The sequence below is a fragment of the Hypanus sabinus genome, chromosome 3 (assembly GCF_030144855.1).
Source record: "Hypanus sabinus isolate sHypSab1 chromosome 3, sHypSab1.hap1, whole genome shotgun sequence".
Lineage (NCBI taxonomy): Eukaryota > Metazoa > Chordata > Chondrichthyes > Myliobatiformes > Dasyatidae > Hypanus > Hypanus sabinus.
The window spans coordinates 4,448,431-4,463,184 of NC_082708.1; the positions used below are offsets into that span (position 1 = coordinate 4,448,431).

The following is a 14,754-nucleotide window of genomic DNA, read 5'->3' on the forward strand; positions in this document are numbered from 1 at the left end:
ATATCGTGGGCCCCCTACCAGTGTCCCGAGGAGCGTGGTACCTCCTATCTATGGTAGACTGGTTCACGAGGTGGCCAGAGGCAGTCCCGCTCACCGCCACATCTGCCGATTCCTGCGCCTGAGCACTGATCGCAACCTGGGTAACAGCCCACATTACCTCCGACAGGCGCCCAGTTCACCTCCAGCCTGTGGTCGGCTGTGGGCAGCCTGTTGGGAATGCAGCTACACCACACAACTGCCTACCACCCACAGTGGAACGGACTGGTGGAACGCTTCCACCGTCACTTGAAGTCAGCTCTCATGGGCCGCCTGAGAGGACCTACCTGAGTGGACGAGCTTCCCTGGGTCCTGCTTGGAATTGGCACAGCGCCCAAAGACGATCTGCATGCCTCGTCGGCCGAGTTGGTGTACGGCGTGCCCCTGGCCGTCCCAGGAGAGTTCATACCACCCCCAAGGGGGCAAGAGGAAGAACCCGCAGCAGTCCTGGACAGACTACGCGAGAAGCTCGGCAACCTGGTCCCCGTACCGACTTCACAACATGGACGGACCCCGACCCATGTACCCAAAGACCTGCAGAACTGTAAGTTTGTGTTTGTACGAAGGGGCGGACACCGGGCACCACTACACCGGCCGTACGAGGGGCCATTCAAAGTGATCAACAACAACGGGTCCACGTACGTTCTGGACATTGGGGGGAAAGAGGAGGTTTTCATGGTGGACCGGCTCAAACCAGCCCATGTGGACGGCGCAGCCGGTCGAGGTTCAGGCACCGCGGCGCAGAGGCAGACCTCCCAAACAGAGGCTGATCCAGACTGTGGACATTGGGGGGTGTATCGCCGGTTCTGGGGGGGGTGGGGTTATGTGGCGACCCACTTACTGCGCAGGCGAACCAGCTCACAAATAGCCAGTGCGCTGGGGGAGACTTTGATAATGAACCTCTGATGTCATTTCCGCCCGGAGAGGGCGGGCGCTAGGGATTAAATGCCAGCGTCGTGAAGGTCGAATAAACTAGTCTCAAAACGACTTACTGACTGTGTGTCGTCATTTCAGCGCTGTGTGTAGCACATCATTACAGTTCTATGTTTACACTATTGCATTTTTTCTGCTGCATCAAATCCAGAGTAACAATTATTTAATTCTCCTTTACACTTAGGTATGGAAATGACATTAAATAATCTTGAATCCGTAGATGCTGCCTGACCTGCTGAGTTCCTCCAGCATTTTGGCTTGCCAAGGGACACGTCTCTTGCAGGTTTTCCCATCTCCCGCTCCCCCCCCCCCCCCCCCCCCCAATCCATCCAACAATCTCTGACCCCCACCATCAGTTAGAGGTACTGTAGCATTGGGACAAGGACTGTTAGGATGGGAAACAGCCTCTTCCCCCAGGCAGTAAGACCACTGATCTCCTCCCTGACACCACCCAGGTCTCATCACATGTGAAGTGTCAGAAATGTTATTCTGTTTACTTTAGTCGCAAATGAAACAACATTCCTCTGGAACAAGATTCTCAGTAGTACATACAACTGACACACACAACTCTAATATTCAGTATCTTTCCATGACCATGGTTGTTCTTGGCAAATACTTCTACAGAAGTGGATTGCCATTGTTGTCTTTGGGCAGAAATTTGTTAATTAAATTTATTAATTTACAGGCAAATCATTTCCATATTTTTTGGGACTGCCCTGAATTAAGTTTGCATTGGAAATATATTCACAGAACATTAGTTAAGGTATTTAAGATTCAGATATCTCAACTTGGAGACTCTCTATTTGGAGCATGTATTGTTTTTGGAACAGAAGAAAGATATAAGCTGCCCTTTTAGTGGCAAGTAAGAAATCAATCACCAGAAAGTGGGTAAATCCAACTTCACATACATTAGAAGATTGGCATGAAATTATTTTGGAAATATTTAAAATGGAAAAGATGACTTATTCCCTGAGAATTCAAAAAGAAAATTTTCTATCAAATTTGGAATAAATGGATTGAATTTATAACCCCGATGCAAGCAAACTTTAGATGACTCTCCTAATGGTTCATACCGCTTTCCTCATCAATATGGTAATAGTGTTAACGTAAGCTCCCTTGGTTCGAATATTCACTGTTCTATTTCTGGAAAATGTGGAATTAACAGAAGTAAAGAAAAAGATATGGGGGAAAAATGATAAAATGAAGTAAATAAGTGAACAGTATGTCTGTGGGTGGGAGCAAACATGAGTGTGTTAGGATACAAACACCTATGATGGAAGTCACAAAATATTACACACAATATTTTGGGCTAGACAGAAATGGACCAGAAGAGATGCATGGAAATTATTATTCAACCACTATTACTACAGTTTTTTTTTGAATAACTTATTTAGTTTAATAGTGTGGAATTATAATTGCACATAAATATCTATTTAAGTGCCTAATTATATAATTATATATTCTTTTCATTCCCACTATGTTACCTATTTTGTTATGCCCCCTTTATTTTTTTTAATATCTTAGTGTGTACATGTGAATATATAAATATATAGATTTATACCTATATAAAAAATGGAAAAGATTTTATATGTAAAGAAAGTTTGTGTAATACTTGCCAGTACCTTATCCAAATAAAAATAAAGTAATGAATTTATTAGTTTAACAGTGATAATATTACTTCATGGGTGGTGGGCCTGCAGATAACTCTTGGGCATTATGATATGGCACATAATGATGAATATTACTTTGTGTTTTGTATGGTATACACAGCGTTGTGCAGCTTGTTCCACGAGAACATTGTTTCATTTGGTTGAATGACGATAACCTGAACTTAGCTCTCTGTCCCTCCCATCCAGACATGGCCAAGCAGGTCGCCAACATGCTGCGCACCGTGCTTGGTCTGCAGCACAGCGTGGAGCAGCCCGGAGAGCCGACTCCCACCTTCCAGCACATCCCCCTTCGCCTGCTTGCCCCCTGCATCCGTCAACTGCCCATGCCCGAGGACTACGCCCTGGAGGAGTTGCGGAGCCTGACCCGGTCCTACCTGCAGGAGCTGATCGTCGGGCCATAGACGTGTCTCCCGTCCGTCAGCCTGCCAGTCCACTGCTGCCTCTTCCACTGATCGACCGTCCGTGGGGCTGGAGAGAAACCGGTGTGATCCTGAACCTCAGTAACCGATTCAGCAGAGTCGCTCAGATACTGCTACATAGTCGGCATCCCCGGAGCTGTGGACACCATTGCCGTTTCCCAGTTACAGGGCTGAATGGCCTGCTGGGACTTCTTTTAAAATTTATAACTTGTTTTCTAAGCCGAGGACAACTCAGCAGTGAACCCCTCCCGCTTTCCAGGGCTGTTAAAAACCCAATTAAGTGTGGTGTTGCTAGCAAGGGGTCAGACTGACAATAAACTTTTTTAGTTGTTGTATACAGATGCTGGAACTGCCTGTGTTCATATCAATGTGCAAGGCTCAGCACGTGTGTGCGCACTGCGTGTTGGAAGTCTAACCCCATCCCTACAGGAGACGAGGCCCCTCAGCCCCAGGGCGTGAGGAGAAGTGTTGCTTTCTAACTGGGCTCATGGCCGTGACGTGCGGCAGCTCAGCGATGGCCCGGGACTGCTCCATTCAGAAAACGCATCCGTGCTAGGAAACCGGAGACCTGCTGAGTGAGTGAGCGAGTGCCAATCTGTTCCTCAGTGACATTTGTGTTTGCTGGAATCTGCGTCGTTCCTTTCTGGGCTGCTCCCTCCTCCTCACAATGAGGGGAAGGTCCTCGCTTGCCCCAGGCACTCACTAGGGTGCTTCCTTCAGCCATTTTATTCCCCGGTACCACAGGCACAGAAAATCACAAGACGTCAACCCATCCTTGTGCTTATCTCAGAACCCAGGGGCCTGCACCCTTTGTCCCTTGTACCCGTCCCCTCTTTGGAAAGGACCATGGGTTTGGAGAGAGGGTAGAAGCTCAGCAACTTGCTAACAGACCAAGACCTCCACCAGCAGTTCAACAACGGCTTCAGATATGGGTCTTCCTCAAACCCAAGGAGTCGTCCTGAATCAGAACATGTTTGGGCTGGTGGAGAGTCGAAAAATACAAGGTCACTGTCAGCCAGCTTACTGCTGCGGCCAAGTCGAGGCATTTCTGTTTAGGACTAATTATCAGCGGTAGATATTTCCCTCTGGAAACAGTGTGGACTCCCTAGTTGGTGGGAACTGTTGCTGAACTGTAAATACCGGCTGCATTTAAATCACTGATGCAGGATGTCTGGGAGTGAAGCCCCCCCCCCCCTCCCCCCCAGTAAACTGTGATCGACCCAATGCAGGTAAACAGGTAGTTGGGGGGGGGACACGGACTGTGCGACCATGCGGGGAGTGCAAGGGCAGGGGGAGGAGTTAATTTTGAAGCCTTGTGGGTCATTGGAGTTGGGCCTGAAACCAGCATAGATAGGGGAAGCATTCTGGATGAGAACTCTGCTGTCAATGCAGGCACAGTACAGCTCTACTCCCTGGAGACTCTCTGCTGATTTACCAAATCATCAGTTTTTTGGGGCCGGGGGGGAGGTTGGAGGGGAGACAGGGTCATGTCAGCCTGGGGGGTGTGGGGGGATGCCCTCCAGCTGAGGGCTTGCCCAAATACCTGAGTAGCAAGGAGGATAGCGCGTCAGCTAACATCCCTACCCCTGCATCGTGTGGGTTCGCTTCTAGCACCAGCATGCATCTGCTCCTCTCTCCTGGCTCTCCGGTTTCGGGGATGTGTATCAAAAGTTTTTAAAATGATTTGTGAATAAAGTGAGTTCTCAGATTGTTAGCTTTTGTTTTGAATTGTTTGTGGAGTGGGAGTGACATTACTTGTATTTATTAGCGATACAATGCAGAACAAGCCATGCCACCCAGTAACCCACCAATTTAACCCTAGCCTAATCACGGGACAGTTTATAATGACCAGTTAACCTTCTGACTGTGGGAAGAAGCCCACACATTCCACCGGTGCATCTGAACTCCGCCCTGAGCTGTAATAACATCACACTAACTGCTCTGCTGCTGTGGCACCCCACTGGTTGTGACTGCAGTACCCACAACTGTAAGAACTTTGTACAGTCTCCCCGTGCCACTGTGGGTTTCCTCCCACAGTCCAAAGATGTACCAGTTAGCCATAGTAAGTTGTGAGCATGCTATGTTGGCGATACATGCAGGCTGCCCCCTAGGACTGTATTGGTCATTGACATAAGCAATGCATATACCATGTCTGTAAAAAGTATTCACCTCCTTTGGAGCTTTTCATGTTTTACATCACTGAATCACAGTGGATTTAATTTGGGTGTTCTTACTCTTTTTTTGTCAAAGTGAAAACAAAATTTCTGCAAATTGGTCTAAATTTATTACAATTACTAAACACAAAATAATTGCCCTTTCAGTTAGTATTTAGTAGATATATCAATTACAGCCTTGAGTTTCTGTGGATAGGTCTCTAATCAGCTTTGCATATCTGGACATTGCAAATTTCCCCCATTCTTTACAAAACTGCTCAAGCTGTGTCAGATTGCAAGGGGATCGTGAGTGAAGAGTCCTTTTCAAGTCCAGCCACAAATTTTCAGTTGGATTGAATTCTGGACTCTAGCCACTTCAGGACATTAACTTTATTTTTAAAAGTTTTTCCTGTGTAGCTTGGGGTCATTGTCTTGCTGGTAAACAGATTTCCCATGTCGCAGTTCTCTTGCAGACTGCATCAGGTTTTACCTCCAGGATTTCCCTGTATTTTGCCGCATTCATTCTCCCTTCACAAGCCTTCCAGGGTCTGCACAGTGAAGCATCCCCACAGCATGATGCAGTCACCACTGTGCTTCACGGTTTCATGTGCTTCATGGTGTGTTTTTGATGTGTTGGCTTAGGCCAAACATAGTGTTTAGTCTGATGGCCAAAAAGCTCAATTTTTATTTCACCAGGCCATTGAACCACCTTCCAGCTGACTTCAGAGTCTCCCACATGCCTTCTGGCAAACTCTAGCCGAGATTTCATGTGAGTTTTTTCAACAAGTATAGTTGTTAATTACTACATTTTAGGTAACTGACCTTTTGTGCGCACAGCTTAGAGGGACCATGGCTCTTGGTGGCTTCCTTCACTTTTTCCTTTCTCAAAAACGGACTGTGCAAGGACGGCCTGCTCAAGGCAGATTTACAGCTGTGCCATATTCTTGATAATATTTCTTGATAATTGACAATTGTACTCCAAGGGATATTCAGTGACTTGGAAATTTTCTTGTGTCCATCTCCTGACTTGTACTTTTCAATTACCTTTTCACGGAGTTGCTTGAAGTGTTCCTTGTCTTCATGGTGTAGCTTTTGCCAGGACACTGACTCACCAGCAGTTGGACCTTCCAGATACAGGTATATTTTTACTACAATCTATTGAAACACCTTGACTGCACATGGTAATCTCCATTTAACTAATTGTGACTTCTAAAACCAGTTGGCTGCACCAGTGATGATTTGGTGTGTCACATTAAAGGGGGTATATAATTATGCAATCAATATTTGTAGCTAATTTAATGTAAAGGTGTTTTCACTTCGACATGAAATGTATACTGATCAACGAAAAGCCGAATTAAATCCTGTGGTTCAATGTTGTAAAACAATAAAACATGAAAACTTTCCGGGGGGGGGGGTGAATACTTTTTTTCTGGGCACTGTATGTGACAATACTAATCTCTCATCTTCACTGCATATCTTTCCCGTAGAGTAATGAGCAGTGTCAGCACTTTCAGGAAGCTGTTGTCTTGAAAGAGATATTTGGAAAACTCTTCATTATTGATGGGATCCTCTTTTGCAGGGGGCTATGAATGTTTAAAAGCTCCATTCACCACCTTAGTTGGCTTGCTTCACAGTAACTGGTCTTTGTTGTGTGTAAGACACACTCTGCTTGTTAATTATGGAGGCTGGAAGTTGGTGTGTATGTCAATCACCCAGTCATTAATTAAAGGAAAAGTCACGTAATTAAAACGACTTTGTAGAGTCATAGAGCTCTAAAGCACCGAGACAGACCCTTATTCACTTGCTCTTGCCCATACTGCAACAGAATGTGGATGCAGCCACCCTTGTTCACCTAGACTATTCTCCTCCCATCCATGTACTTACCCAAACTTCTCTTAAATGTTATGATTGCACTTGTAACCTCCACTTCCACATACACTTAGCACCCTGAGGGAGAAATTCTCCCTCAGGTTTCCCTTAAATACGTCAGTCCATGGCCTCCTCTTGGGCCGTGATGAGGCTACCCTCAGGGTGGAGGAGAAACACCTTGTATTCTGTCTGGGTACCCTCCAACTTTATAGCATGACCATCAATTTATTCTTCTGATAAAAACATGTTTTCAATCCTCTTCTCTTCTGTTTCCCCACTCTTCTCACCTACCTGTCACTTTCACTGGGGTCCCCTCACCTTTCTCCAGTCCTGAAGAAGGATCTTGGCCTGGTAATTTGACTGTTCATTCATTTCTGTCGATGCTAAATACCTCGAGGATTTTGTGTATTGCTTCCCTATAACTATTTTGCCTTACACCTTTCACCTATGACATCTAATTCTTAGTCTCACCCAAACTCAGGGTAAATGCAAACAGGTTTTCTCCCCACTGTCTTGTATCCCTCATAATTTTATATACCTATCAAATTGCCCCTCACTCTCCTGTGCTCCAGGGAATAAAGTCCTAACCTATTAATCCTTTCCCAATAACTAGGCTTCACAGGTCCCAATAACATCTTTGTAATTTTCCTTGCAGTGTTTCCCTTTGAAGAGGGTGACTTCCCCGGGAATGCTGCGGCATGAAAATGGGAATAATGGACCCACTTCTGAACTGTTCATTCAGTTCAGCCAGGTCTGGCTTGGAGGTTCATTCGTAACCCCCTCCCTCCCATCTCCTGATCCTCTTGGTATCTCTACTGATCTTATTTTGGGCAGATGGGGCGCATCAGCAGTGGTTGACAGCTCATTTAGGGGAAGGGAAACTGATCTCAAACAGCAACTGTCTTGTACCATACCCACTCACGGGGAAGAATCCAGAGATGGAGTCCCTACGGCAGTCCTACATTGAGTTCAAAGTTAACTGGCAACTCCTGCGATGCTGCTGGTGCCTTCCCTTTGGAGTCATCAGCTGTGGGGGAGGGGGAGCCTGCCGTATGGCCATATGTGTACATACAATTGAAGGCAGCTGGGATGCAAAATCCTGGTTGACCCCATCCTACAGAGGGCCCTCTCTTTCCTGATATAACACTTGAACAGAGGACTGTGCGGTTACAAGTACCCGCTTCCCCAAAAGTGGAATGGCAACTAGACTGGGTGGTGAAAAGTCTTTTTGCATGCTGATCTTCATCGGTCAGGGCGTTGAGTACAGACATTGGGAGGAGGTGTTGAGGCCATACTTGGAGTATTGTGCTCAGTTTTGGTCACCCTGCTTTAAATGCAGGAAATATTTACAAGGTTACTGCCAGGAATTGAAGGACTGAGTTATAGGGTGAGGTTGGATGGACTAGGACTTTACTCTCTAGCAAATAGGAGACAGAGGGGAGACATTATAGAGGTGTGTAAAATCATGAGCAGAGATTGGGCGAATTCATGCAGTTTTTTTTGCAGAGTTGTGAAATTCAGTTCTAGAAGACAGATTTAAAGTGAGAGTGGAACAATTTAATGAGAATTTGAGGGGTAACATTTTTGCAAAAGTTGATGTCTATGTGAAATGTCTGCCAGAAGAAGTGTTTGAGGAAGACACAACTTTTAAAAGACACTTGGGCAGAACATAAGAAATAGGTGCAGGAGTCGGCCATCGGCTCATCGAGCCTGCATCGCCATTCAATAAGGTTGTGGCTTATCTAGCCATGGACTCATCTCCACCTACCTGCCCTTTCCTTAATTCCCCTACTATGCAAAAATCTATCCAACCTTGTCTTAAACATATTTACTGAGGTAGACTCCACTTCTTCACTGGGCAGAGAATTCCACAGATCCACCACTCTTTGGGAAAAGTAGTTCCTCTTCATCTCTGTCCTAAATCTACTTCCCCAAATCTTGAGGTTATTTACATTCCCTAATTCTAGTCTCACCTACTAGTGGAAACTATTTTCCTACCTCTATTGTATCTATCCCTTTCATAATTTTATATGTTTCTATAAAATCTCCACTCATTTTTCTGAATTCCAGCAAGTACAGTCCCAGGTGACTCAATCTCTCATAGTCTAACCCCCTCGTCTCTGGAATCAACCTAGTGAACCTCCTCTACATTGCCTTCAAAGCCAGTACATGTATATCCTTCAGGAGACCAGAACTACATGTAGTACTCCGGGTCAGGCAGCATCTATAGGAAGAAGCACAGTCGACGTTTCGAGCCGAGACCCTTTGTCAGGATAGTGAAGGGTCTTGGCCCGAAACACAGACAGTGCTTCCTATAGATGCTGCCTGGCCTGCTGTGTTCCACCAGAATTTTGTGTGTGTTGCCATCCTCATAAGCCGTGCTCTCTAATCCAGGCATCATCCCTCTGCAGCCTCTGAAGTTTCATAGACCATAGAATAGTACAGCACATTACAGGCCCTTTGGCCCACGATGTTGTGCTGACCCTGTCTCCCATATACCCCCCCCCACCTTAAATTCCTCCATATACCTGTCTAGCAGTCTCCTAAACTTCACTAGTGTATCTGCCTCCACCCCTTACCTTAAAGTCATGTCCTCTTGTACTGAGCAGTGGTGCCCTGGGGAAGAGGCGCTGGCTATCCACACAACCTATTCCTTTTAATATCTTGTACACCTCTATCATGTCTCCTCTCATCCTTCCCCTCTCCAAAGAGTAAAGTCCTAACTCCCTTAATCTCTGATCATAATCCATACTCTCTAAACCTGTCAGCATCCTGGTAAATCTCCTCTGTACCCTTTCCAATGCTTCCACATCCTTCCTATACTGAGTCGACCAGAACTGGACACAGTACTCTAAGTGTGGCCTAACCAGAATTTTATAGAGCTGCATCATTACATTGCAACTCTTAAACTCTATCCCTTGATTTATGAAAGCTAACACCCCATAAGCTTTCTTAACTACCCTATCTACCTGTGAGGCAACTTTCAGGGATCTGTGGACATGTACCCCCAGATCCCTCTGCTCCTCCACACTACCAAGTATCCTGCCATTTACTTTATACTCTGCCTTGAAGTTTGCCCTTCCAAAGTGTACCACCAGGTTGAACTCCATCTGCCACTTCTCGGCCCACTTCTGCATCCTATCAATGTCTCTCTGCAATCTTTGACAATCCTCTACACTATCTACACCACCACCAACCTTTGTGTCATCTGCAAACTTGCCAACCCACCCTTCTACCCCCACATCCGGGTTGTTAATAAAACACAAAAAGCAGAGGTCCCAGAACAGATCCTTGTGGGACACCACTAGTCATAACCTTCCAATCTGAATATACTCCCTCCACCATGACCCTCTGCCTTCTGCAGGCAAGCCAATTCTGAATCCACCTGGCTAAACTTTCCTGGATCCCATGTCTTCTGACTTTCTGAATAAGCCTACCATGTGGAACCTTGTCAAATGCCTTACTAAAATCCATGTAGATTACATCCACTGCACTACACTCATCTATATGCCTGGTCACCTCCTCAAAGAACTCTATCAGGCTTATTAGACACGATCTGCCCTTCACAAAGTCATGCTGACTGTCCCTGATCAGACCATGATTCTCTAAATGCCCATAGATCCTATCTCTAAGAATCTTTTCCAACAGCTTTCCCACCACAGACATAAGGCTCACTGGTCTGTAATTACCTGGACTGTCCCTACTACCCTTTTTGAACAAAGGGACAACATTCGCCTCCGTCCAATCCTCCGGGACCATTCCCGTAGACAACAAGGACATAAAGATCCTAGCCAGAGGTCCAGCAATCTCTTCCCTTGCCTCGTGGAGTAGCCTGGGGAATATTCCATCAGGCCCCGGGGACTTATCCGTCCTGATGTATTTTAACAACTCCAACACCTCCTCTCCCTTAATATCAACATGCTCCAGAACATCAACCTCACTGATATTGTCCTCACCATCATCAAGTTCCCTCTCATTGGTGAATACCGAAGAGAAGTATTCATTGAGGACCTCGCTCACTTCCACAGCCTCCAGGCACATCTTCCCACTTTTATCTCTAATCTGTCCTACCTTCACTCCTGTCATCCTTTTGTTCTTCACATAATTGAAGAATGCCTTGGGGTTTTCCTTTACCCTACTCGCCAAGGCCTTCTCATGCCCCCTTCTTGCTCTTCTCAGCCCCTTCTTAAGCTTTCTTGCTACCCTATATTCCTCAATAGACCCCTGATCCTTGCTTCCTAAACCTCATGTATGCTGCCTTCTTCCACCTGACTAGATTTTCCACCTCACTTGTCACCCATGGTTCCTTCACCCTACCATTCTTTATCTTCCTCACTGGGACAAATTTATCCCTAACATCTTGCAAGAGAGTTCTACACCCTTCCTGATCGATTATGGACTTCAGGACTTCCGGTCAAAAAGTGACCAGAACTCAACACAGTACTCTGATTGTGGTCTAACCAAAGCTGTAAAGTTAACTCATGGCTCTTGAACTCAGTCCTCTGACTAATAGAAACATAGAAAACCTACAGCACAACATAAGCCCTTCGGCCCACAAAGCTGTGCTGAACATGTCCTTACCTGAAAAATTACCCAGGGTTACCTATAGCCCTCTATTTTTCTGAGCTCCATATCCCTGTTCAGGAGTCTCTTAAAAGACCCTATTGTATCCGCCTCCACCACTGTCACCGGAAGCCCATTCCACGCACTGGCCACTTTCTGCGTTTTTAAAAAAAACTTACCCCAATATATCCTTTGTACCTACTTCCAAGCACCTTAAAACTGTGCCCTCTTGTGCTAGCCATTTCAACCCTGGGAAAAAGCCTTGGACTATCCCTACGATCAATGCCTCTCATCATCTTATACACCTCTATCAGGTCACCTCTCATCCTCCGTCACTCCAAGGAAAAAAGGCCGAGTTCACTCAACCTATTTTCATTAGGCATGCTCCCCAATCCAGGCAACATCCTCGTAAATCTCCTCTGCACCTTTTCTATGGTTTCCACATCCTTCCTATAATGAGGCAACTAGAACTAAGCACAGTACTCCAGTGGGGTCTGACCAGGGTCATATATAGCTGCAACATTACCTCTCGGCTCCTAAACTCAATCCCACAATTGATGAAGGCCAATTCACTGTGTGCTTTCTTAACCACAGAGTCAACCTGCACAGCAAATTTGAGTGTCCTATGGACTCAGACTCCAGGATCCCTCTGATCCTCCACACTGTCAAGAGCCTTACCATTAATACTGTGTCATCATATTTGACCTACCAAAATGAACCACCTCACACTTATCTGGGTTGAATTCCATCTGCCACTTCTCAGTCCAGTTTTGCATCCTATCAATATCTTGCTGTAACCTCTGTCAGCCCTCTACACTATCCACAACACCTCCAACCTTTGTGTCATCAGCAAATTTACTAACCCATCCCTCCACTTCCTCATCCAGGTCATTTATAAAAATCACAAAGAGTAGGGGTCCTAGAACAGATCCCTGAGGTACACCACTGTTGACCGACCTCCATACAGAATATGACCCGTCTACAACCACTCTTTGCCTTCTGTGGGCAAGCTAGCTCTGGATCCACAAAGCAAAGTCCCCTTGGATCCCATGCCGCCTTCCTTTCTCAATAAGCCTTGCATGGGGTACCTTATCAAATGCCTTGCTGAAATCCATATACACTACATCTATGGCTCTACCTTTATCAATGTGTTTAGTCACATCCTCAAAAATTTCAGTCAGGCTCATAAGGCATAACCTGCCTTTCTCAAAGCCATGCTGACTATTCCTAATCATATTATACCTCTCCAAATGTTCATAAATTCTGTCCCTCAGGATCTTCTCCATCAACTTACCAACCACTGAAGGAAGACTCACTGGTCTATAACTTCATGGGCTATCTCTACTCCCTTTCTTGAATAAGGGAACAACATCCACAACCCTCCAATCCTCCAGAACCTCTCCTGTCCCCATTGATGATGCTAGCCTCATATTTCCCCTTACTCCAATTAAATGCTTTTGTCTTTTCCTATTCCTCTCCAATACTATGGTAAAGGAGATAGCAATCACAATTCTATCTCCAAAATGCTCTCCCACTGAGAAACCTGACACCTAACCAGGTTCATTTCTCAATACCAGATCAAGTACAGCCTCTCCTCTTGTAGGCTTATCTACATATTGTCAAGAAATCTTCCTGAACACACCTAACAAACTCCACCCCATCTAAACCCCTCGCTCTAGAGACATGCCAATTGATATTTGGGAAATTTAAATCTCCCACCACAACAACCCTGTTATTATTACACCTTTCCAGAATCTGCTCCTCGATATCCCTGTTACTATTGGGTGGTCTATATAAAAAAAAACAGCCAGTAGAGTTATTGGCCCTTTCCTATTCCTACCTTCCATCCATAGTGACTCTGTAGACAATCCTTCCATATCTTCCTCCTTTTCAGCAGCCATGACACTATCTCTGATCAACAGTGCCATGCCCCCACCTCTTTTCCCTCCCTCCCTGTCCTTTCTGAAACATACTAAGTAACTGCCCTGAGCCATCCAAACCTCTAATGGCCACCACATCATATCTCCAAGTACTGATCCATGCTCTAAGCTCATCCACTTTGTTCGTAATTCTCCTTGCATTAAAATAGACACATCTTGAACTATCGGTCTGAGCCTGTCCTTTCTCGATCACCTGCCTATCCTCCCTCTCACACTGTCTCCAAGCTTTCTCAATTTGTGAGCCAACCACCTCTTCCTCCGTCTCTTCAATTTGGTTCCCACCCCCCAGCAATGAGGGCCAATACATCACACCACCTCATCAACTTGTGCGGAAACTTCAAGGCATCTATGGACGTGAACCCCAAGATCCCCCTGATAAGAATCCTGCTATTAACCCTGTACCTTCTTCCAGTTCAACCTGAATCTCCAGTGTGAAACTGATTCCACGTGCATGCCAAGATCCTACCGAAGCTGCCCGGTCTGCCGAGAGGTTCAGCTTCTGTTCCGTGTTTTTTTTAAAGAATAGTTAATGGAGGGAGAGGGGTGAAAATTTACTGACACCTGTGTCCATGAGTAGAAGTTTCTGGAGGTTAAAAGCAAATTAAAAGCTTGTGTACAAAGTTGCAAAGTGTCGTGGGAGACTGGAGGATTGGGAAAACTTTAAAAAACAACACAGAACAACGAAACAAGAAATAGGGAAAGGGAAGATAAAGTATGAAAGTAAATTAGCACAAAATATAAAAACAGATAGTGGAAGTTTTTATAAGTATATAAAGTGGAAGAGGGTGGCTAAAGTCAACATAGGTCCCTTGGAAGATGAGAAGGGGAAATTGATATTGGGTGATAAGGAAATGGCTGAGACATTGAACAACTATTTTGTGTCGGTCTTCATGGTGGAGGACATGTCTAATATGCCAAAGAATGACGTTATGGATGAAATAGGAGGTGAGGACCTCGATAAAATCACTGTCACTAAAGAGATAGTGATGAGCAAGCTAGAGGGCCTGAAGGTCCCTTGGTCCTGATTGGATGCATCCCAGGGTGCTGAAGGAATTGGTGGAGGGTATAGTAGTCACGTTGGTAATCATTTATTAAAACTCTCTAGACTCTGGGCAGGTCCCGGTGTATTGGAAGACTGCAAATGTAACACCAATTTTTTTTTAAAGGATAT

The 14,754-nt window shown here is 45.5% G+C and overlaps 1 protein-coding gene across 4 annotated transcripts in view; it reads left to right on the forward strand.

The window, feature by feature from the left end:
• Positions 1-4,772, forward strand: part of nup98 (nucleoporin 98 and 96 precursor) — a 108,337-nt gene extending 103,565 nt beyond the window's left edge. For all 4 annotated transcript variants that reach the window (XM_059963546.1, XM_059963549.1, XM_059963547.1 and 1 more), the window contains one exon: positions 2,826-4,772. In XM_059963546.1, the coding sequence (XP_059819529.1) occupies positions 2,826-3,040 (215 nt within the window). In that variant the 3' untranslated portion in view covers positions 3,041-4,772. The remainder of the gene's footprint in view (positions 1-2,825) is intronic.
• The last annotated feature ends 9,982 nt before the right edge of the window (positions 4,773-14,754 follow it).